The sequence below is a fragment of the Tachyglossus aculeatus genome, chromosome 5 (assembly GCF_015852505.1).
Source record: "Tachyglossus aculeatus isolate mTacAcu1 chromosome 5, mTacAcu1.pri, whole genome shotgun sequence".
In the NCBI taxonomy this organism is placed as follows: Eukaryota; Metazoa; Chordata; class Mammalia; order Monotremata; family Tachyglossidae; genus Tachyglossus; species Tachyglossus aculeatus.
Genome location: NC_052070.1, coordinates 45,943,168 through 45,967,588, shown reverse-complemented (window position 1 = coordinate 45,967,588; position 24,421 = coordinate 45,943,168). Strand labels below are relative to the sequence as shown.

General features: G+C 42.5%; 1 protein-coding gene across 6 annotated transcripts in view; it reads right to left on the bottom strand.

The window, feature by feature from the left end:
• The window catches only part of CAMTA1 (calmodulin binding transcription activator 1), an 868,926-nt gene that overhangs the window by 3,766 nt on the left and 840,739 nt on the right, over nt 1-24,421 (bottom strand). For 2 of the 6 annotated variants that reach the window (XM_038747474.1, XM_038747479.1), the window contains 5 exons: nt 23,743-23,763; nt 21,380-21,573; nt 20,468-20,542; nt 16,530-16,560; nt 11,575-11,600 (listed from right to left, as the gene is read on the bottom strand). In XM_038747474.1, coding sequence (XP_038603402.1) covers nt 11,575-11,600; nt 16,530-16,560; nt 20,468-20,542; nt 21,380-21,573; nt 23,743-23,763 — 347 coding nt within the window. The remainder of the gene's footprint in view (nt 1-11,574; nt 11,601-16,529; nt 16,561-20,467; nt 20,543-21,379; nt 21,574-23,742; nt 23,764-24,421) is intronic. The other 4 variants (XM_038747476.1, XM_038747475.1, XM_038747477.1 and 1 more) reach the window with 4 other exon arrangements.

The window sequence follows — 24,421 nt, the reverse complement described above, 5'->3', positions numbered from 1 at the left end:
CTCTACTGCAGTACATACATATAACCCCAGTGATGCTATTGGAAAGACTGAGGTTGTTCAAGGAGATTTTCCACTCGCTTGGTGGCCCCTCATACTTCAAACTCTCCACACCCAGGCAGTCAACCAATGTTACATTTTCACTAGTGGTGTAAGCCAGCGGATTAAACTAGTTGTTTAATCCGCTAGTTAAACATGTCCCTAAAGATTGAACTACTTTCTCTCCCCAGTGGTCCTCACTGCTTTGTCTGTACTTTTCTGTCTTAAACACAAGGTCATAACTGCCACAACATTAGTGGTCTTTGGCGCACATGACGTGCTCTCTGTTATGAGACTCAGTTGAACTTTCAACCCATGAGTTACAGAAGGAAGATGGGGATTTTAGGGCTATGCTAATTAGCAGTGACATCTCTCTGTTTTGGCTCCCACAGACCTCTAAGCCTCCTTCCAAAATGCTCATATTTGGGCAAGAAAAAATTAAGTTATCCCTCCTTTCAAACACTTCCTAAAATCCAACCACCTTTAATAAACATTTCCTGATTAACTTCCCAGCCCCCTGAGCTATATCATCACTTCGGCCAACTTTATGAACTAGTTTACAACCTCAATCATTTTTATTGAGCACTTACTGTGTGCAGAGCACTTGGCAGAGTACAATATAATGGAGTTGGTAAAGATGTTCCCTGTCCACAAAGAGCTTACCTTGGCATTCATGAATATATATATCTGATCAATGCATTTATTGTGATCATTCTAGTTACAAATATTTTTATGTTTGTCTCCCCCACTGGAGTATATGCTCCTGCTGAACAGGATACATAACCCTCGATTATTCTGAATCTCCCAAGTGCCCTAGTATAATGGACTCAATAAATGTGACAACTGGAAGTTTTAACACATTTGTAGTGACCATTTTTCCTCTCATGGGATCGATAATCAATAAGGGAACTAGTAGTTGAGAAATATGCCGAAGAGTAACTTTAGGAAGACTTGCCTTGAAGAGCCTGGAAAAAAATCATGAAATGTGCTAATGTAACAACTGTCACAAAAATACAAACTGTCAATTCAATGGTGTTTCCAGTAACAGTGTATGGCACCGAAAGCTGGGCAGTGGAAAAAAACAGGATAAAAAGAGCATCGATTCTTTTGAAATGTGGTGCTGGAGAAGGCTTTTGCGAACACCACTGACTGCCCGAAAGACAAACAAGGGGATTTTGGAGCAAATTAAGCCAAAGTCTCCTTGGAAAGCCAAATGACTCCACTTAGACTAGCATATTTTGGATACATGATCAGGGGGACTAATTCTCTGGAGAAGACACTAATGCTAGGAAAAGTCCAGGTAAAACATGGAAGAGGCAGACCAGCTGCTAGATGGAGAGATACCATAACAATGATAATGGAAGAACTGTTAGAAAGGTTACCGATTATGGCAGAAGACAGAGGATGTTCTGGAGAAAATATAGCCATAGTGTCACTGTGAATCAGAAACGACTTGACTTAGTGGAAGGAGCACAGGCCCGGGAGTCAAAGGTCCTGCGTTTTAATGTGGGTTCTGCCACTTGCCGGCTGTGTGACCTCGGACGAGTCAACTTCTCTGTGCCTCAGTTACCTCATCTGTCAAATGGGGGTTAAGACTGTATCCAACCTCATTATCTTGTATCTACCCAAGTGCTTAGTACAGCACTGGCACGTAGTAAGTGTTGAAGAAATGCCATAAAAAACCCGAAAACAAAACAACCGACATGGCAGCCAGAGAGTGTCACTGTGGCCTTTTCTCAACTGCAAAAGCAGAGAGGGGAGTCCTATCTAGGTTTCCAGGCTGCTAGCAAAGTATGGAATACATGGAAATCACCAAGGAACAGGCCCTGTTTACATCCATGCTCCGGGGCTGAGCAAATGTGTTAATTGGGTCTCAGTCAAAAGTGGGTCTGGAGGAAATGCTAAGGGCAACTAGCTAGTGTGCCCTTAGCTTGACGCTATCGACACACTAGCTAGTTGAGCATCCTAATTATGGAATTTTCATGCACAAAAGCTGCCTATTCATTCATTCAATCGTATTTATTGAGCGCTTACTGTGTGCAAAGCACTGTACTAAGCGCTTGGGAAGTACAGGTTGGCAACATATAGAGACAGTCCCTACCCAACAGCGGGCTCACACATCCACATTCTTACAATGTCTTAGTCATCGAAAGCAGCTGCAAATACAATGGTGGGTGGAGGGAACAGGGACCATTTGTGGTCCTCAGATGCCATAAGGAGAGGAGAAGTATGAAGGGCCCAGTTCTCTTCTTAGAAAAGCCCCGGATAATTTATTCAGGAGAGGAGCTGGAACATGAATATCCAACTAGTTTTGAATCATGACACCTTGATTGACCTTTTCTCCCTAATAGTAATAATAATAATAATAATAATGATGGCATTTGTTAAGCGCTCACTATGTGCAAAGCACTGTTCTAAGCTCTGGGGACGATACAAGGTGATCAGGTTGTCCCACGTGGGGCTCACAGTCTTAATCCCCATTTTACAGATGAGGGAACTGAAGCACAGAGAAGGTAAGTGACTTGCCCAAAGTCACACAGCTGACATTTGGCGGAGCTGGGATTTGAACCCATAACCTCTGACTCCCAAGCCCACGCTCTTTCCATTGAGCCACGCTGCTTCTCCCTACCTGAGATCGATATCTATCTTCCCAGGCTAAAATGGGAAGATTTCACATTAAAGCCTCCTATTGTGGGGTGGGGAGGCACAGTCTTCGAAAATAAGGAACATAGCACATGCCTTGGCATGTGTTGTAGCAGTGTTTGACTAAAGAGATGGGTAATTAAGATTGTTTGACTGTCTTTCAGCTAGCCCTGGAAGGTCCAACTTCCATAATCAATGTCTGGATCTTAAGATCCATATTTTTTTATAAAACATTCCATTCAAGAACACTTTCAGCCTTAGGCTTTTCTTGATTTAAAAAGAGTGATGATTAAATGGAATGGAAACTGCACTTTTTCAGAACCTACTACGTTCCTCCACCTAGCAGAAAGTCACGATCTTCTAGAAATACACCTGTGCACGGGCTAGCGGATACATTTGGAGGTTTTCCTCATTTAATTATAAGCACGATCATTTTCCTGTCACGAAGACCTTTGCTCTCTTCGGGAGGCAGGTTGTTTCCAAATTTTCAAGGATCAATCAGTGACTGGAAGTTTTATGAGTGCTTACCATGTGCAGAGCATCGTACTAAGCACTTGGGAGAGTACAAATATGAAAAGAGTTGGCAGACAATTTCTCCTCCTACCAGGAGCTTACATCTAGAGGAGGAGATACACAATAAAATAAATTATGGATATGTACCGAAGTGTTTTGAGCCTGAAGGTGGGGTGAATATCAGGTGCATAAAGGGTTTTGATGTCCCGGTGGTCATCATATCCCAGTTGGAACACTGAGGTGGCTTCCTTACTCATCTCCTTGCTTCCAGCTTCTCCCCTACTTTTTACACTTCACTTTACTGTTCAGATCATCGTTCTCTAACATTGTTCTATACAAACCACTCCACACATCAACAAAGTCCAATGGCTATGTATTCATTTTCACTTCAAACAGAATCTCCTGACCATTGGCTTTAAAGATACTCCATGAAATCTCTCCTTCTTACCTGGCTACTCTTTCATTCATTCATTCATTCATTCAATCGTATTTACTGAGCGCTTACTTTCATCATTATTTTATTTGTTAAGTGCTTACTGTGTGTCAAGCACAGGTCTAAGCACTGGGGTAGATACAAGTTAACCAGGTTAGACACAGTCCCTGTCCCACATGGAGCTCACAGTCTAAGTAGGAGGGAGAACAGGTTTTGAATCCCCATTTTACAGTTGAAACTGAGGCACAGCAAAGTTAAGCAACTTGCCTAAGGTTACACGGCAAGCAATTGGCAAAGTTGGGATTACAATCTTGACCCTCGGATTCCCACGCCTATGCTCTTTTCACTAGGCCATGTTGCTTCTATCCTTTCTTCTATTAATCTCTAGATCACGCCCTCTGTACCTCCCAAATTTACCAGCTTAATGTGTCTCATCATCAACTGCTCTGCCTTTGACCCCTGGCTCATGCCCCACCTCCCTCCCGGAACTCCCTCCGTCTTTGAATCCATCAGCCTTCTTATTAAGGCCACACCTCCTCCAAGAAGCCTTCCCTGATTTATCCCTCTTTCCCTCACTCCCCTTTCCTTCTGCATCGCTGGATCTGAACCAATACGGCACTTGACAGTCACTTCAACTCCACAGAACTTATGACCGTATCAGTCACTAATTTATTAATATTAATGTCCCCCCCCCCCCCCCCAATGTAAGCTTGTTGTGGGCAGGGAACATGTCTACCCACTGTTTTACTCTTCCAGGTGCTTAGTACAGTGCTCTGCACATAGTAAGCGTGCAAATCAGCATCAGCATTTGTTGAACACTTATGTGGGAGCACTGTACTGAATGCTTGGGAGAGTGCAATACAACAGAACTGGAAGACATGTTCCCTGCCCAAAACTAGTTTAACATCTAGAGGGATATCATTGTTTGACTGATCTCCAAAATCCTACTTACTCCACTCAATTAATTTCCCCTTCTTCCCAGGTCCCCTTTACTGTCCGTTTAACATTTGCATGTATTGTTTTACTTACTCTTCTATTTGAATGCTTCTTTCTCCTAATTGTAAATGACTTTATGTCTTTCTCCCCCAGTAAATATAAGCTCCTTGCGGGCAGGGAATGTGTCTGCTAATTTGTTGAGTGTACTCTCCCAAGTGCTTCGTTTAATGCTCTGCACATGGTAAGTGCTCAATAAATATAATTGATTAATTGACTCCTTCTCTATTGTGCTCTTTCAAGGCTTAGGACAGTCCTGTGCACACAACAGGCAATCAAAAAAATGCTTGATTGCTTTATAATTTTGATTACGATTGCTTCTAACTAGAGCTATTTGGTGCAGTGCTTGAGTGTTGTCAGTTTAATTACAGGACATGAAAAAATAAATCATATTTATTGAGCGCTTACTCTGTGCAGAGCACTGTACTAAGCACTTGGAAAGTACAGTACAGCAATAGAGACAGTTCCTACCCACAACTGGCTTACAGTCTAAAGGGGGGTGGAGACAGATATCAAAACAAGTAAACAGGCATCAATATAAATAGAATTTTATATACACACACATACATAAGTGCTGTGGGGCGGGGAGGGGGGGAAGAGCAAAGGGAGCGAGTCAAGGCAATGTGGAAGCGAGGGGGAACTGAGGAAAGGGGGCTTAGTCTTTGAAGACATATCATTTACTGAAAGATAAAATGATAAAATAATCTATGTCCCTGGTTCGTCAATGGACTCTACAAAGATCTTTCAGTTGTAATAATAATAAAAATAATGGTATTTGTTAAGCACTTATCTGGTCAATGGCAACAGTAGTAGTAGTAATATTGCTAATTAAATGCCCAGTGTGCGCAAAGCGATATACTAAGAGCTGGAAAAAAGTTTGGATGAGGTGAATGACCTCATCTATTTCATGATCAATCCCTTTCCCATGACCTCCCTCTGTCCCATGTCCTCCCTCTGGCCTGGAATTCCCTCCCCCTCCATACACACCAAATCGCCACTCTTCCCGCCTTCAAACCCTTATTAAGGTCACATCTCCTCCAAGAGACCTTCTCCTGTCAAGCCCATTTCCACTGGCTTCCTCTCCCTCTTCCTCCTGTGTTGTCTACGCACTTGGATCTCTGAATTTTCAGCATTTCTGGCAGTTGATATTTGCCCCACCCTCCGACCCATAGTACTTATGTAAAAATGAACAACTTATATAAGTTATTTATATTAATGTCTGTCTCTCTTTCTAGACTGTAAGCTTGTTGTGGGCAGGGAACATGTCTACCCACTCTGTTATACTGTGCTCTCCGAAGTACAGTACAGTGCTCTGCACACAGTAAGCACTCAATTACTGATGATAATGGTGACTAATGACCTTCTTCTTACAAAATCCTATGGCCTCTCCTCCATCCTAATCCTCCTTGACTTTTCACTCTTCTTAGACACTGTGGACCACCCTTTCTCCTTGAAACATTATCTATCCTTAACTCCTGGTTTTACTGTCTCTCTGATCACTCCTTCTCAGTCTCTTTTGCAGGCTCCTCCTCTGTCTCTCACCCTTTGACTGTGGAAGTCCTTCAGGGCTTAGATCTGGGCACCATTCTATTCTCTTTCTACAACCATTCCCTTGGAGAGCTCGCTTATTCCCATGACCTTAACTACCGTATCTATGCAGGTGATTCCCAAATTTATCTTTCCAGCCCTGTTGCCCACAACTAGTTTACCATCTAAAGGGATATCATTGTTTGACTGATCTCCAAAATCCTACTTACTCCAGGAGGCTCTCCTCAATTAATTTCCTCTTCTTCCCAGGTCCCCTTTACTATCCGTTTAACATCTGCACGTATTGTTTTACTTACTCTTCTATTTGAATGCTTCTTCCTCCTAATTGTAAATGACTTTATGTCTTTCTCCCCCAGTAGATGTAAGCTCCTTGCGGGCAGGGAATGTGTCTGCTAATTTGTTGTAGTGTACTCTCTCAAGTGCTTAGTATAATGCTCTGCACATGCTAAGTGCTCAATAAATACAATTGATTAATCGATTCCTTTTCTATTGTGCTCTTTCAAGGGCTTAGGATAGTCGTGTGCACACAATAGGCAATCGAAAAATGCTTGATTGATTCATAATTTTGATTACGATTGCTTCTATCACTCTCTCTCCTCTCTACTTCTCTACAGTCTTGCATTTCCTCCTGCCTTTGGGATATCTCTACTTTGTTGTCCCACCAAAGCCTCAAACTTAAAATGTCTAAAGCAGAACTCATCTTCCCACCCAAATCCGAGCCTCCCCATGTCTTGCCCATCACTGTAGACCACACCACCACCCTCCCGTTTCACAAGCCTGTATCCTTGGCGTTATCCTCAACTCATCTTTCTCATTCAGACCACATAGTCAATCTGTCATCAAGTCCTGTTGGTTTTATCCCTACATCTTGTCACTCCACCCGTTCCTCTCTATCCAATTTGCTACCACGTTGATCCAAACTTTGTAATATCCCACCTTGACTACTGCTGCAGCCTCCTTGCTGACTTCCCTGCCACCTGCCTCTCCTCACTCCAGTCCATACTTCACTCTGCTGCCTTTTTTCTCAAAAAGCGTTCAGTACATCTCTCCTCACTCAAGAACCTCCAGCGGTTGCCCACCCGGCTCTGCATCAAACAGAAACTCCTTATCATCGACTTCAAAGTACTCAATCAGCTCTCCCCACACTACCTTTACCTCACCGATTTCTTATTGCAACCTCTAATGCTAATCTCATTCTTTTTTTTTAAAAAAAGGTATTTGTTAAGTGCTTACTATGTGCCAGGCACTGGGGTAGATACAGCCTGACACAGTTCATGTTCTACATGGGGCTCACCTTCTTAACCCCATCTTACATATGAGGAATCTACAGTGCTTAAATACCACAATTAATATTATTTAAGGCACAGAGAAGTTAGGTGACTTGCCCAAGGCCACACAGCAGACAAGTGGCAGAGCCAGGATTAGAACCCAGGTTGTCCCATTCTCAGGCTCATGCTCTTTCTATTAGGCCACGCTGGGTCTGCCACACTACTTATTGAACCTTGATCTTGTCTATCTCACCAGTGAGGACTTGTCCAAATCCTGCCTTTGGTGTGGAACACCTTCCCCTTTCACATCCAACAGACCACCATTTTCCTCCCCTTTGTGGCTCAGTGGAAAGAGCCTGGGCTTTGGAGTCAGAGGTCATGGGTTCAAATCCTGGCTCTGCCAATTGTCAGCTGTGTGACTTTGGGCAAGTCACTTCACTTCTCTGTGCCTCAGTTCCCTCATCTGTAAAATGGGGATTAAGACTGTGAGCCCCACATGGGACAACTTGATTACCTTCTAACCTCCCCAGTGTTTAGAACAGTGCTTTGCACAAAGTAAGCGCTTAATAAACACCATTATTATTATTATTATTATTATTACTCAAAGCCCTACTAAATTACATTCCTTCCAATCCTTCCAATAATAACGTTGGTGTTTGTTAAGCGCTTACTATGTGCCAAGCACTGTTCTAAGCGTTGGGGTAGATATAAGGTAATCAGATTGTCCCACGTGGGGCTCACAGTCTTCATCCCCATTTTACAGATGAGGTAACTGAGGCCCTGGGAAGTGAAATGACTTGCCTAAAGTCACACAGCTGATAAACGGTGGAGCCGGGATTCGAACCCAAGACCTCTGACTCACAAGCCCGTGCTCTTGCCACTAAGCCATGCTGCCTCCCAATCCTTCATTTCTCCTACCACCTTGCCCTTCTGCATCATGAATTCAATTGGAGCCATACTTTCTAAGCATTTGATAGTCACCCCTCCCACAGCCCCACAGCACTTATGAACATATCCATAATTAATTAATTCTAGGTTCCCCTCTAGACTGCAAGCTTTCCGTGGGCAGGGATCATGTTTACCAACTCTATTTGTACTCTTCCAAATTCTCTGTACCTAGAATGCCTCAATATCATTGATTGATTGAGAATTAGATGCTGTTCCTCCCCCTGTTTGCAGGGGACTTCACAATCTAAGAACAAGGGGGATGGGGTGACAATAAATGCACAAGTAAAAATGATACAATATCAGAAACCAGGATGACAATAAATATGAGAGAAGGGTACTGTGGTTCGAGGAGCAGAGTTTCAGGGTCCTTGCCTCGGCAATGTCAAACAATTTATTTCCAGAACAGTTAAAACTCAAGTTCATTTCACACAAGGAAAGTCCCGAGAATATTTCTCCCTGTAACTGCGGTTGATTCAGATTTAATGCCAAGGCTTTTTAAATTCACATTTATCGATACCAAATGGCAACTTCTGTATGTTGTGAAATCAGAGATCCTGTACTGGTCTCTCCTTCTAGTCATGCACATTTGGATCAGTTTTTTTGGTAACTGTAACATGCCAAGTAGTGTTCAGTACTTCATCATGCAATGGTCCACTACACTACCAGATATTTTAGAAAAGTGCAAGGCATGCATGGCTGCCAACTCTTACCCAAGAACATGCATGATCTGTACTAGAAAAGAACTATTTGCTAGATTTCTGTAAAATACATGCAATGGCAAGTTAATTAGGCATTGCGTGATTCCTCCTCTGGTACAGATCCTGTTCAATAATATACAATATTTGCCTGGGCCACGTGACTCTTTAAAAGACCACAAGACTTCCAGGATTTTAAGAACCCTAGAATTAGAATCTGGGAATAACATGAACAAGAGATGTGCCATTAGTTACTTTATCCCTAATGGCAACAGCAGTTTAGCAAAAAAAAGAAACCCCCAAAACCCAAAAAAAACAGTGACAAAAAAACCCCTACTAGGTTTATCACTCAGAAATGCTAGAGAACAAAGCTCATTTTAAATTAAAAACCACTTTCCAACTACTATGCCACAGATATAACATGAGGAGAAAATGTCTAACTTTGTTTTGCTTAGTTGAACGGTTCACTCTTTGGGGCATAAGCTTTTTACCGTCCCTCTGATTATCTCTTTAAATGTTGAATAAGAGTTTGTTGCCGTGAGTTGAATCACATGATACTTTTTGTTGTGACAACCATACAAATCGGGGAGTTAAATGTTAGCTGTAGTATACATAAACATGTACACACACGCTTCAGAGACTGACACAAGAAGAGGAGAGATCACCGTTTTTCAGTTATTTTTCTAAGCTTTTTGTAATGTAGGGTTATGTCACAGAATTAACGAGACAGGAAATTTTGGTCCTTTGTTACATGTACCTAAAGTTTGTAAAAACTGTACACTAACACATTTTCTGCTTCATATAACCTAGGGGATCTTGCAGAATGAAAGGGAGAAAGAAAGGAAATGAAAAACACCAACCTAAGAATACCTCCACTGGATCCAATTTGGGAAATTTTTAAAAAAACATACAGTATGACTAAAAACGGTTATTCTCTATATTCACGAATTCCTCTGAGATGGCTATTCATTCCCCGACAGAAGATCCTTAGCACACAATTCAAGTCTCCTGAAATGCTCTTGGAAATTAATGGCTGCTAACACAATACGCTTGAAAGGTTGCCAGATAAATACAAGCCCTTTCTCTATCAAATATCATTTTTGCAAATGAGATTTTTACACCCCCAAATGAACGAGTCTTACCATCTGCCAACTCATTTCTGAAACATTTCGTAACACTGAATTCTAGAACGATACCTTGGCCAAGTCACAAATCTCTAGGAACAGATATCCTAAACGTAAAAGTTGACGACGGCTTTCTAGGTAGCGACAGAGTAGGGCTGAATTTTGGCAAATCACACGCAAACCCTACTTGAATCCTCTTTGGAGCTCTGACGGGCGGCTACGACCCAGGCATGTTTTTCCAACTCTTGCTTCTCCTTCTGAGAGCTCGATAAGAGCTGGGTGGCAGGCTGCTTCTAAGGTGGGTTAAGGCCTAACACATCACTGAACGGTTCAGTGTTTCAGGACATGCACCGCTCTGCAGGGAGGGCCACTGCAAGGCTGATGCCCATCCTAAAGGGCTTCGCCGTCAACATGCCTCGTGACTCGTGACATGCCTTTGCGTAAATGGAACCACTGCAGCTGCCCTCCCATTTGAGGTTTCAGCATGCAATGCAGAGAGAGAACCCCAGGTCTCAGCAAGCAATGCACCACGAGAACATTAGATGCTGGGAACTGCAGTTTCTGCCAGTAGATGACAAGAGTAAGGATGGAGGTAGCACGGGGTCACATTTCTGAATCACATTTTTGGTAACTACTGGAACACAGTATCGTTTCTTTCCTAGAGAGAAAAGGGGAGCTGGCTGAGACGGTCTAATCTAGTTTCATTTTTAGTCCCGGGGCTCCGTCCCCTCCCCCTGCCCCCTTCCCTCCCCCCTCAGGGCAATTAGGTAGGAAAGTAAATCCCTTCAAACTGCGACCATTCAACGGTTAAAAGTACAAATAATCCCAGAATTCCCCAAGCGTTCCAGACGGAAAATGATCGCATCGTTGGGAACTCTGTTGCAGTGATCACCAACCACGTTGCATTTTAATGCACTAAAGCGATGTAGTAAGCAACAGCACTGAAAGCCAGCAGAAGCCCACGTGGTGTTACTTCCCTTAGACGTCCAATGGGAGTTTATGAACACATGAAGTAGGCCTAGTTTGGAAACTTGAGGCAAACAATGGTTTCATGATTAAAGCATAAGGCAAAGCTGCTTCATTACATTTACTCAGGAACGCTCAGCCAGGGAGATGTTTAATGAGTCAGTGAGTTTCAGCGGGTAGGTTCTCGCAATGCTGGACGTCAGTAAGTAATATATGGGGCAAGCCACACGCGGCTTTCTATAGTCAGTTACCTGTTGCTCTGAGAGCTGAAATGGCTTGTGGGAAATTTAGGAAATGGGAGATCTTGCCATTTTCCAGAAATCTCATTTGGGTTGCAAAACAAAAAAGACAGAAAGGCCCAATAAGAATGACACCCCAGAGCATGCTGTCTGCAATTTAACACACACCTCTGTGTTCCAAAAACTTTCAGTCCCTGCAAGAGGTAAATGAAACAGAATTACTTCGGAAACCTTCGTCGCACCCACACTGACGCATCCCACATCCGTTTGTATGCGGGGTCAATTGAAATCCGTTTAGGGTCTTCTATCTGTAGGTTTCCTAACTAATCCCAGACTTAATTGAAAGAAGGACTGTGGTGGAAAAGAAATGTGGGAACTTGGAATACTGTTTATTTTGCCACTTAAAAAAGCTCCCTTCCAGGTATTGTTGGAACACTGTTCCCAGAAACACGTGACAGTGGGAAGGCAAGGATTTGGAGCTCATCTTCTGGACACTGGGACAGACCATCTGAGAACGTTTTCAGGGGTTGCTCTTTGTGCAGAAAGGAGTAGGTACTTACCACGGTAACTGAAGGCAACTAGCCCCGATCCTCGTTCAGAGGCAAGGTAATACCCTGGACCGTCATTAAGCACACTGTGCCCCTCTCACTGATTTAGATGTCGTAGGTCCCTGGAGGTATTTGCAAACCCCACCTCCAACTCATTGCTGGTGCTTGTTTCCGGGGCTCATTCTGTTCTATGGGTGGGGAATGTGTCTGCTCATTCTGTGGTACTGTACTCTCCCAAGTGCGTAGTACAGTGCTCTGCACATAGTAAGTGCTCAATAAACACCTCTGATGGATGTTTGCGGCACCCATCTTTTCTGAAATTGCATCGGCGCCAACTGCCCGGGAGCGATGGGGGAGGGTGGCCCTCAGGGGTTTGGGAGCTGGACTGTCAGCCTCACTTTAACAAGACCTGAGAGTTCCTAGTCAGGACTGAAAAAATTCAAAATGGTGGCTTTCCCATCTGTTGGTTCTTTGGAAGCTAAAAATCCCAGGGTCTTCCTCTCCCATAGAATCCCTGGCCCTTTCCACCCGGGCACCTAAAATGAAAAGTTGGCACCTGTGGTGACAGTGAAATGAGGATCTGAATGATCCCCCTTAACTCCAGGCTGAAGGGAGATAGGAATAATTCTGCGACTGATCTCTCCAACCCCCTTCTCGAGCTTACTCCTTAATGCCCAACAGGTCACTCTAAGAGTGTATACGGTGAAGGATGTGGAGACGGACTGGGGAAACCGCTTATCTCTTCAGAGGCCAGGGTAGAGTCCCAGGCCAACTGCTATCTTGGTACCTTCAGGATAAAGAGGGCTGTAGAATGCATATTAGGTCCCATTGGTGGAGATTTACTTTTTCTTGATGTGGGTCTGTTAAATTCATGACATTTTATTTATTCCGCGTGGACCCCTAGAGTTTCTGTACATAAAGAGAAGCAGCATGGCTCAGTGGAAAAAAGGCCGGGCTTTGGAGTCAGAGGTCATGGGTTTGAATCTCGGCTCAGCCAATTGTCAGCTGTGTGACTTTGGGCAAGTCGCTTAGCTTCTCTGTGCCTCAGTTACCTCATCTGTAAAATGGGGGTTAAGACTGTGAGCCCCCCGTGGGACAACCTGATCGCCTTGTAACCTCCCCAGTGCTTAGAACAGTGCTTTGCACATAGTAAGCGCTTAATAAATGCCATCACTATAAAGTATCTTCTAAACCTGCACATATTCTGCTCAGAATCACTTAACTCCCAGCTCAGCCTCCTAAGAGAAAAAAAACCTAAGAGTTAAAGAGTTTTCCTGTTTTACCTAAAAAGTACTCTTAAGAAGACTCAGTTCTGAAACTGGGATTCAACTTATATTTCACCTGGTGAAAAAAAAAAAGTCTTTATGATTGACTAGAGTCTTCTTGGAAGACCTTTGTATCTGGAATCGACCCTCTCATATACACTGGAGATATGTTCTGTTGGTCTTCAGCTACAAGGGCTGAATTTTAGGGAGTCTTTCGTTTTGCCAAAGGCAGATGCAATCAGTGACAATTTTCAAACCCAATTACTTAAATATTTTGTAAATACTGCTTTCCAGTGAGTGGGCCCTATGTTTCTTATCCACAAGGTAGAACAAATAAATCGGAAAGGATAGAGATTTTTATTTCAGAGCAATGGCTCCTTCATAGAGAATAAATATCCCGTCTTCAAATTCGAATTTCATCCTAGGAACCAAAATCAGATCTCGGGGGTAACCAGCCCTAGCCCCTGATGAAAGTTGTTCTCTTATTCGCAGATTTGCTTGGGTGGGGAACCAATGGGCTAAATTCTCTTTAGAAACTAAGGAGTCCAAGGTACACAGATGCTACAAAATTCCAAATTTCCATGCATAATTGTTTTTGGAGTTCACAACAGAATGCAGCAGGCAATAAAGAGAGTTTTTCAGTTGGTACTGATAAGCATTTCCAGAATGTTCATTCTTCATGATGATCATTAACATACCAGATCAGCAAGCTTCCAAAATGCATCTGCAACCCCATTAGATGTTGATTTTTTTTTGCAACAGCCTCCTTCAACTGCATAGACCATGCAAAACACTATCAGTACCAGCTCAACTGAATATTGTAGCATGCATCTGTCCCCTTGGAGTCCCGCTCTTAAATGGAAATGTGCTCTGCCATATTTGATTTGAAAATTTCAGCTTCAGGCCACTGTGACCTAAACAGCCAGACGCCCGATCTAAGCAGTATGGATGTAAACAGGAGTGCAGTGTCAAGCATTTGGCACTAATGCTTCACAAGATAGACTGTAACCTTGTTATGGACAGGGAATATGTCTGTTTATTGTTATACTGTACTCTCCCAAGTGCTTAGTACATTGCTCTGCGCACAATAAGTCCTCAATAAATACGACTGACTGATTTACTGCAGCCCTTCTTAGGTATCACACAGGTAAGAGGGATCATGTTTCTTTTCTGCAGTCTGCTTAGACCATCTTTTCCACATCACGTGAAATGTAAGGGCCTGAGGCTTCCACTTTGCATCAGAGTAAATGTGGGCTGGCTGGTAATTCCATTTCCACACAAGAAATTCCCTAAAATTTAGCATCCAAAAGCCTGTTCATCTGAAATTTTAAAGTGGTTTGGTAAAGATATTATACTTTCCCAAGCACCTAGTACAGTGCTCTGCACACAGTAAGTGCTCAATAAATATGATTGAATGAATGAATGAATATAGCCTTTCTGGTTAACATAAAGAAGGGCCCAGATCAGTGTTTTGAAAGGTAATACATAAAGATAAATAAATAAGAAGCAATGTGGCCTAGTGGAAAGACCAGTGGGCCTGGGAGTCGGAGGACCTGGGTTCTAATCCTGGCTTCACCACTTGCCCACTGTGTGCTCTTGTGAAAGTCACTTAATTTCTCTGTGCCTCAGTTTCCTCATCTGTAAACTGGGGATTAAGTACCCGTTCTTTCTCCCATTAGCTTGTGAGCCCCAAACGGGAGAGAGACTGTGACCACTCTGATCATTTTTCATCTATTTCAGCACTTAGTACCATGTTCAGCACACAGTAAGAACTTAAATGCCATTATTATTATTATCATTTATTATAAAGAGTAGAAAATAAAATGGGAATAAATATCTAGTTTAAAAGGCTTTAGTTTCCCCCCACATGTAGGATCATCATCATTTGCACTGGGACTCAATGTGCTTCAGTTCTGGATTTCATCTGAGTCTTGGTAACAATTTTTTGATGAAAGGAAGGCCATTGATGTTTATATTAATTCAATCAATCACTTAATGAATGGCATTTATTGAGCGCTTACCATGAGTAGAGCACTGAACTAGGTGCTTGATTCAAATAGGATTCAAAGAATGAACTCCTAAATTCATTTTGAATTAATTTTGAAAATAAATTCATTTTGAATTTGAAAATAAATTCATTTTGAAAATAAACTTTCAACCCACTAAAAAAATTCCATTCAGATTTTGGTTGATCCTATTTTCATTCAAAAAATACCATTTTACTGATCAGCTGTCTTACATTAACTGAATCTTAATATCTCTGAAGTCAATTGTATTCTCTCTGGCTGAAAGCTTTTCATTCATGTGTGTTTTTAAAAGATATTAATGTTGTCTGTCATTTCCGCCTTACTGGCTGTCTCTTTCAATCTAAATATCCTTCCTCATGTCACACACCTGTTCATTTCATGGTTCACTAAAGTAGTATAAAGCTCTGCACAGAGTAAGAGCTCAACAGAGTCCATCGTTTGATGACAACAATTATTGGAATATTTTTTCTTTAATAACTGAAGGAACCTAAAGCGTGTGTGTGTACAACATTTATTCAGAGGTTCTATTCTTGGATCCTCTCAGTGTATTTTAATGTAATTTTAAAATGGAAGTCTCATTCCTTCATGTTTTAACAAGTCTGTTGAGCTCTAGGGAGCTATTTTTGAAAGAGCTACTAGATGTGTTGACTTACCTCATACTGCAAGGGAAAGCAGAGAGCTAAAGGATGCAAGGCTTCTAAGTACAGGGAAATGGGGAGACTAATTTGGGTCGCAATAATTCTGAACAAGGAAAAAAATTAACAGGAAAATTTCTTCATAACTTTTGGGGACATAATAGGATGTAAACATTAAACGCGGTAGCTAAAGTTCTTATAACAAATTGCCACTTAGCATTCTTTTGGAGCAGACCCATTAAGTTCCCAAGACCTACTTGTATTAAATCAGCCATTTTTTATACTGAAGGTTCCTACCACCACTTTCTAAGCATGCCTAGCGGTGGTTTCAGAAAGTCCCTTCTTACTTATTCATGCATTGTAACATCTACTGCATGTGATCTTTTCCCCCTGTTGTATAGAAACAGCAGTGTTAGTAATTGCAGTAGGGTTAGTTTTTTTAAAAAATTTGTATTTCACAGAATTAATGGATGTGAAACTTACTGGCATACCTAGGCTGCAGCCCCATGCAAGCAAGCAGAAAGCAAAGTATTTAAAATGGAAGAGGAAGGGAGAGAGAGAGAGAAAGAGGGAGAGAGGGGGGCAAGAGAAAGAGGGGGGAGAGAGAGAGAGGAAAGGATAAACTGGCTAGCAGGCAGCTAAACTCACCCTTTTGTACAGCCTATGGTCCACCAGAGGGCTTTAGATAGCAAAACAATACCAAACAGCTATTAGCACACAAATGTCACAACAGAAACCTTTACAAATTGCTTTAGTTCAACAAAGGGAATACAAAGTAGTTCCATTTTCTGAGGAGGGGAAAAAAAAAAAGGGGGAGAGGGGAGGGGAGACTCACCAGCTGCCAAGAACCAGGAAGGAACATTTTTTTTCAGCTTCCTAATTTATCCAGGGAAAGGAGCAGTTTATCTTAGAGTTGAGGACATATTGGGCTGGAAACCTCCATTCCTAATGAATGTTTGAAAGACCACTTCCTATACAGTTTCCAAAGCCACCTCAGAACCTTCTGCTTATTTTTCTCTTTTGGTGTGGAATGCTTTCCTAACTCAGAATAATTTTACTGGCTGCTGGAAGAATAAGCACAGCACTTTCTCCTGAATAAAGGTAACCCACTAAGACAATGGATTTAAAAACAACGGTGAGTAAAAAAACATCTGGGTAGATGCAGTAACATTTTTCCAAATTTCCAGTGCCAAAATATAGGTGGACAGAGTCTCAAAAACAGTAAGTGGTATCTGATAAGCACTTAGTATGTACCGGGTTGTCACACCTGATTCTGTGATTCCTACCTCTTACTAATTAGCATCGGAGCACCTAAATATGAATATATTGGCCAAACTAGAGAAGTGACCTGAAGTGTCAAACACATCACACTACTGAATATTGGAAACCAATTCCCCACTGTCCCACTACAAACAGAGAACAGGCATTTAGAGTCAACAGGTTACTGTGTCCCTTTTCCGGGGCTGGGGAAGACACGATTATTCCTATAAGAATTCCTTTGATATTTATAATTACTTGGGATGTAGGTTCCTCCTGCCTATTGGTAATTAATATAACTCCAAAGAAGAGAGGAAATGATTCTACTGTCCAACTCTACTTGTACTTGTGAGGTCACTTTTCCTCTCTCAATTCAGGTTGAGCAGCAGATGCATTTTTCTATTTCTTCGGTATTTCATCATCACTCTCTCAGTCTTGCTAAGGTTCAGTCACGGGACATATCATGGGCAGAAGCAAAACTGAATGAGGGACATTTAAGGGTGGGATCAGCTGCCTTTCCTTTGAGGTCTGAGAGAGAAATCCAGCCTAAAGTGAAGGGGAAAGGGAAGTGCATTTTAATGTGTTAAAATGCTAGTCTGAAAACAAGCATTGTTAGGCAAGTCACATTACCCTAAAAGATATCGAATATGGTCACATAAAAGAAGAGCATGTGATTTCATTTAAGAAGATGCACACCTATAATTTTCCATGCCCATATTGGAACTGAGAGGGAATGAAGGTGCCTTTAGTAGCTGTAAGGAAAGGGCCAGTACAACAAAACCTCAGCAAGATGAGATAATAATGGTTTCACCAAACTGAGGAAACATTTTTAACGCAAAGTCTCTTTTAAGACTTTTCTCCTTTTAGTATCAAAATTGATCTCTCATTGCTTCTCTCACTGTGTGGCACTACAACACAAACCACACTTGAAAGAATATAAAGATTTTCAGAATAAACAGATCACAGTTAGGGCAGTTACAGAAGCTAACCAACTTTGTATACAACAGACCTGCTGGAAAATTGAATGGATTTAAAATACTCAGGGTTTCTGGGCCTTCTGCATCAGAAGTGTCAAGTAGTCATTAGAAAGATTGGCCCCACTAACAGTACGTAAAATAAATTCCAATGGGATTGAGAAAGACTGAGCCTTAATCTCTAGGCCTGGTTCTACATGTTTTCGGGGGCCAAGGAATTCTTTATTCTCTGATGAAAATAGAATGATGCCTGGTTGGAGCAGAGAACTCTTGTCAAAGCTCAGGAGCCTCTCCAGCTGACAGCAATATCTTCCAGCTTGCTTCTCAAAGATTGCATGGACCATTTTAGGGGCAACACAAATAGATGTATAGGGGCCACCATAGGAACTGTGCTGCTGCTGACATCCTATCCCCAGCACTTCTGCATGCTAGCATTTCATCCCAAGTAGCAAAGCACTTGGGAATTCTTTAGGATTTGTCCTCCTGTGCCAGGCTCCTAGAATAGGGCCTCACTTCCATGCAAAAGTAAATCCCTCCTGTAAAGCTACTGAAGGATACAATTAAAAGCAACCCCAATCAGACAAGCTCTACCGCGTAGCTGCTAGATCACTAGAATCAGGATCTCAAAAGAAAAGTTTCTTGAAGGAAATAAAATGTAGATCTTCCAGGGCCCAACCCAAGGGGGATTTTACATAACTGACAGTGAAGCGGAACAATTGTCTCTGGGCCTCAGGAGGAGTAAAAACCTATGGGGGGGAGGGGGACCACAATCGATCAATCGCTGATTGATGGGGGACACAGTCACCCTTTTCACCTGCCAAGCCTTCTCTATGCAACTGAACCTACCCCTAAAACCTAAACTGACCAGGCTTCTGACTTGTTCAGTTTGACAATAACAAGTCTTTTTCATCTCAGGGAAGCAGCGTGGCTCAGTGGAAAGAGCCTGGGCTTGGGAGTCAGCGGTCGTGGGTTCTAATCCCGGCTCCACCACTTGTCAGCCGTGTGACTCTGGGCAAGTCACTTCAGTTCTCTGTGCCTCAGTGACCTCATCTGTCAAATGGGGATGAAGACTGTGAGCCCCCCGTGGGACAACCTGATTATCCCGTATCTCCCCCAGTGCTTAGAACAGTGCTTGGCACATAGTAAGCGCTTAACAAATACCATCATCATCATCCAGTGAGGGGAAGAGAGTTTGGATCAAGGATCCCCAGCGTGGCCCGCTGCCCTCTCAGACCCAAAAGTCTGGGCCGCACCAGACCAGCTGTAGAAAGGCAGTGAAGTGAAAAGCTAGTTCAGATCCCTGCATTTCAGTTATCTTTTTGTACCCCAGCCTTTAAGCTTTAATTGACCACACACTGAGCAACTCAGATATTTTATCCAGCAGGGGTCAGCTGGACACCGGCTATTTCAAAGTAAATCACTGTCAAACAATAAAAACAAAAAAACTGGAAACAAAACAAAAATTAGGATGGCTCCTTCTCTCCTTACCTGGAAACTGGAGAATCTATGTACTATTCTACTACAGTGTGGGTACCAGTTAGGGAAAAAAGGTGTGTAGTTGGGTGTGAACAGGAGGAAAAATGCTACTTGGGAAAAAAATTTGGGCCCAGCTATGGGCTGCCGGGTTGTGGCACAGAGAAGGCTCACACTCATTTCTGGGAATAGTGGGTAGTAGAAGGGAGAGGAGAGAGTGGGACAGAAGAGGAGTTATGGCCCAATCACTGGGATGAATTCTTCCATGTGCATTATTCCTATGGGCATTTGGGATACAACAGACACTCGCCCTGGCTGGGGAAAAGCAGTGATAGCCTATCCTTAGTCCAAGCCATGCCTGTTTCTCTTTTGGATATACTAGCTCTAGCCTCTAACCCGAATCCAAGCCCGCACAGGTATTTGAGGTCTCTCCCCGTTTTAGACTGTGAGCCCACTGTTGGGTAGGGACTGTCTCTATATGTTGCCAACTTGTACTTCCCAAGCGCTTAGTACAGTGCTCTGCACACAGTAAGTGCTCAATAAATACGATTGATTGATTGATTGATGTGCGAGCAAAGTACATATAAACAGCAAAATGAAAATACAAAGTCAGGTCAAGCAGCCTAAAGCCTCAGACCTAATTTAAGCAGCAACACAGGAGTCGATGCTCAGGCCTTACTGTTCTCCTCTCAGCTAAGCCTAGAGTTCCCATCTTTTTAGTGAAGACACTTACTCCCTACCTCAACACTTCAATTCTTCCAGTGTCCTGGAAAGAGCTCAGCCCAAGATCTTCCGGGAGGGTTAAGATAGGGGTTGGGATTAAAGGCTGAGGTTGTTCTGCTGCTTTTGATCTGTTAAATGTGAGGATGAGAGTCACTGTACCTGTGGCGACAGCGGCGTAGAAACCTCATAATCTTGCGAGCAGCTTGATCCTGCTTCTTGGTTAGCAGACTGCTCCTGAAAAAAACAAAGCTTTGGGTGATGGGAAGCACACTGCAGATTGTGATGCTCAGTGTTTACTAAAAAGCAGAATCGATCAGCAACAAGGCAGCAATTTTAAAGATGAGGACACAGTTCCAGGGTTGGCATGTGAGATGAACTAGAGCCCAGGCCTGGGACCGGGAAAAGGAAAAAGAGGACTCTCCAAGTAACTGAAGTCTCAAGGAGAAACTAAAGAAGTGATTGTTCCTAGAGGATTTCTTTTGAGTTCGTTTTGCCACAGAGAACAATGATCCGCTCTTTTCAGTAAGTCTGTATCTTTGTTTGGAAATTCTTTTAAGTTTCCGAGAACCCTTGAAGTGTTCAATTATCTTCTCTAAACCGACAGGTTTCATTTCCAGCTGACAGGATAGCCTTACTGACCATTTTTCTCAATGCTTGAGATCAAACTGTCAAAGCCTAGAAAACTCCAACTGAGATCTTATTTTTCTGGCTCTTTGTGGGCAGGAATTGCGCCTATCGACTCTACTGTATTGTTATTTTCCCAAGAGCTTAGTACAGTGCTCTGCACCCAGTAAATGCTCAGTAAATAACTTGGATGGCAGTTTGATTATTAAGGAGTAACTCATCGGATTCGCTCAGGAAGCTTGGCGATAAAACATAAATTAAAAAAATCAAAAGCACTCAACCCATCCTTGTAAATTCCACACACCCAAAAAATAAGTTTGGAGGGAGAAAACCCAGGAAAATGTGTATTGGGTCATTCTCCTTGATTAAGGAAGCTTTTTGCTCCACACTCTAGCCTGGTTCACACCTCCTCTTTGGGGTCAAGGACAGGGACCTCTTGGCACCCACCTGAGTTTCTGTTGTACAATTGCAGCTGCTCGGCGGGTTTGCCTTCTTTTGCCACACTCCTTGTAACTCCGGTAGTACTGTTGGATCAGCACAGCGGCCCGTCGGCTCTGCTGGAATTTTTTCTGCTCGTAATAGCTTCGGAATTTGCTCTGGATGAGGATTGCAGCCTGTGTCATCTTTTTATAAAGTGCATACTGCAGGGAAAATGAAAAGAACAGTTAAGACAAGGCTCACTACCATACAAAGCAACTGGAATAATGATAGGCTCCCTACTTTACCAAGTAGAGCTTTGTTCCTTGTTCCCCTTAAACAGGGATATTGGGGGGAGAAATACTGCCATTCTACCTTCATTTTGCAAGTTGCTCTCTTCTTGCATTCATCAATGCCAAAGTGAAAGAGGGGGCTTTTCATCTAGTTTTCTGAAACCCAAATCCACCAGGTGGTAACTCTCCCCACCTTCAGTGCCCTCCTGAAAACTTGCCTTCTCTAGGAGGGATTCCCTGATTCCGTTCCAACAACCCAGGTCATGCCCAAACCAAAGGCACTCGGGTTAGAATGTATGAATATTCTTGAATTGATATTTACCGGTTTACCCATCAGTACTTTTACTTACAACAGCAATAGCATTTTGGGACTAGCTTGCCTTCTGTAACTATCTCCCCCTGTTAGGTTGTAAGCTCTGTGAGGGCAGTGACTCATTCAACTGAACTCTCCCAAGTGTTTAGTACAGTCTTCTGCATGCGCTAGGTGCTTGGTACATACATTTGATTGATTGACAGACCCAATCAAGATCCATGTATTGTTTAAAATGGAGTTTCCCCAAAGTCAAAGCTGTAACACATCAGTCTTAACAGTCAATCAATCAGTCAGTGGTATTTATTGAGTGCTTACTAGGTGCAGGGCATGGTTCTAAGAGCTTCGGAGAGGGAATTAGAATTACAAGAGAATTAGCAGACACTTTCCCTGCCCATAATGACGACAAGGTAGGGCATTTATTAATTTTTGAAATGACACCCAGAAGGAAAACAAATTCTAAACATTAACATTTGAAAAATTTAGCAACCAAATTTTAATTTCAACCTCTCCTTCCTGCTAGGTTTTCTGTTTCCCAACAATTCACACAGACACAATCAACTCCTCATGCATCACTTAGTTTCTATCATCCTACCCCGAGAAATTCTGTTGGCTGAGTAACAAGGTCCCACATACAAGGTCTTATCATGAAACGCTGACACCTTCAATACAGCCATTTGTACCTGCAGCCATTGATATCTATAACAGCACTTGTAGGGGGCTGCCCTCCCTTCTTGCTGTGGGCTTACTAACAAGGGCAAGAAGTGGATACAAAGGGGAAGTTTTCTTTACTTTAAAAATGCAACCCCTGGTCATTTCAGGCCAATCTTTAAAGGATGCCACTATGAAACTTTCTTTCTACCAAAATCCAACCCTACATTGCAAGCAAAGCAAATCCGTATTAGAAAATCACCTAATAATTAATAACTTAAAACAAGAATAACTGTGGTACTTGTTAAGTGCTTACTATGTGCCAGGCACTACTGTACTAAGCGCTGGGGTTGATACAAACAAATCGGGTTGGACACAGTCCCTGTCCCACGTGGGGATCACAGTCTCAATCCCCATTTTACAGATGAGGTACCTGAGGCCCAGAGAAGTGAAGTGACTTACCCAAAGTCACACAGCAGACTAGTGGCAGAGCCGGGATTTAGAACCCATGACCTCTAGGCTCGCAGGCCCGTGCTCTACTCACTACCCCATGCTGCTTCTCAATGGACCAGGTCTCTCTAAAGTTTGCTAAGGAAGGAGGAGGAGGAATAGGTGGAGACAGGCTTTTGAGATGTCAGGAATATTCTGAAAGACCCTTTTCAGCTCCAGATATAATGTTGGATCTACTCTGACTCAGGGCCCAATTCCGGTTTCTTTAGAGCAGAAGTCACTTTTTATTGTTCCGGTTTTGTCATTTTATTGCAGTCCACACTGTGCACTGTTTTACATATTTAGAAGCATGAGGGTAGGAAATAATTTACACATTTAATTCACAGGTGAGGCAAAGCTTTCTGAATGGCTCACTGAGATACCAATCAAAGGCCCCGAAGAACCTTATGGACAGAGAATCCCCTTCATACAACATCAGTCTATTTACAGATTCGTCGGAAGGGCCACGTGTATCCACAAAAGAGGTATGGTTACTCTGAGGGGGCCTGTGTGGAGCAGTGGGACTACATCAGGCATGCTATACTTCTATTTGAGCTCACTCAGTAACTCCTTTTCTCTAATCGATGATGAATGTGAAGTTTTTGATTCAGGTGGGATGATTGGTAAGAGTATTTGGGTTCGTTCATTACCTTCAAGGCTATCCATGTCAGCTTGGAGGAGAAACAGAAAATACAAGATTAAAGTTAGGTATGTGAATAGGAATAAATGAAAAAAAATCAGAATAACCTCTCCCTCCCAACAGAGGCAGTTTCAGTTGCTCTCAGAAATCACGTGTTCAAAAATTGTATGTAATCTTCTTTAACATCTTTAGGAAAGTCACCTTGAATTTTAAAATAAATGTTTCCGAAACAAATACGGCTATGCACTTTCAGAAGGCGTCAGTTTGGAAAAACAGTGCAGTCACAATTCTAGGGTGCTACAGGTTGAATGGTGTCAGCGTTTACACAATAAACCTTTATTTCCTGGGATTGTGAACTCAGCGGGAATATCGGTTTGAGACTGGGGTTTCCAAAATGTCTCACCCTAGGATAGTCTGAAATAATAGCCACTGATAGCAGAAACCAAAACATGGGACTGAAGCTATTTAGATCTTCAGGAGTATTCACCAATTTCTGATATCAAGCAAAAACAGAAGCACACACTAATGCCCAATTCAATCACCCACCTAAGCCACAGCACTTTGCTTCACAGGAAGAAAGGCCTAGCTAGAATAAACAATACATCTGAGCTTTACAACTACCTGACATCATAAAAGGCCTAATCTTTATCTACTTCAGTGAGTCTCAAAGTCACCAAGTTGCTTCACAA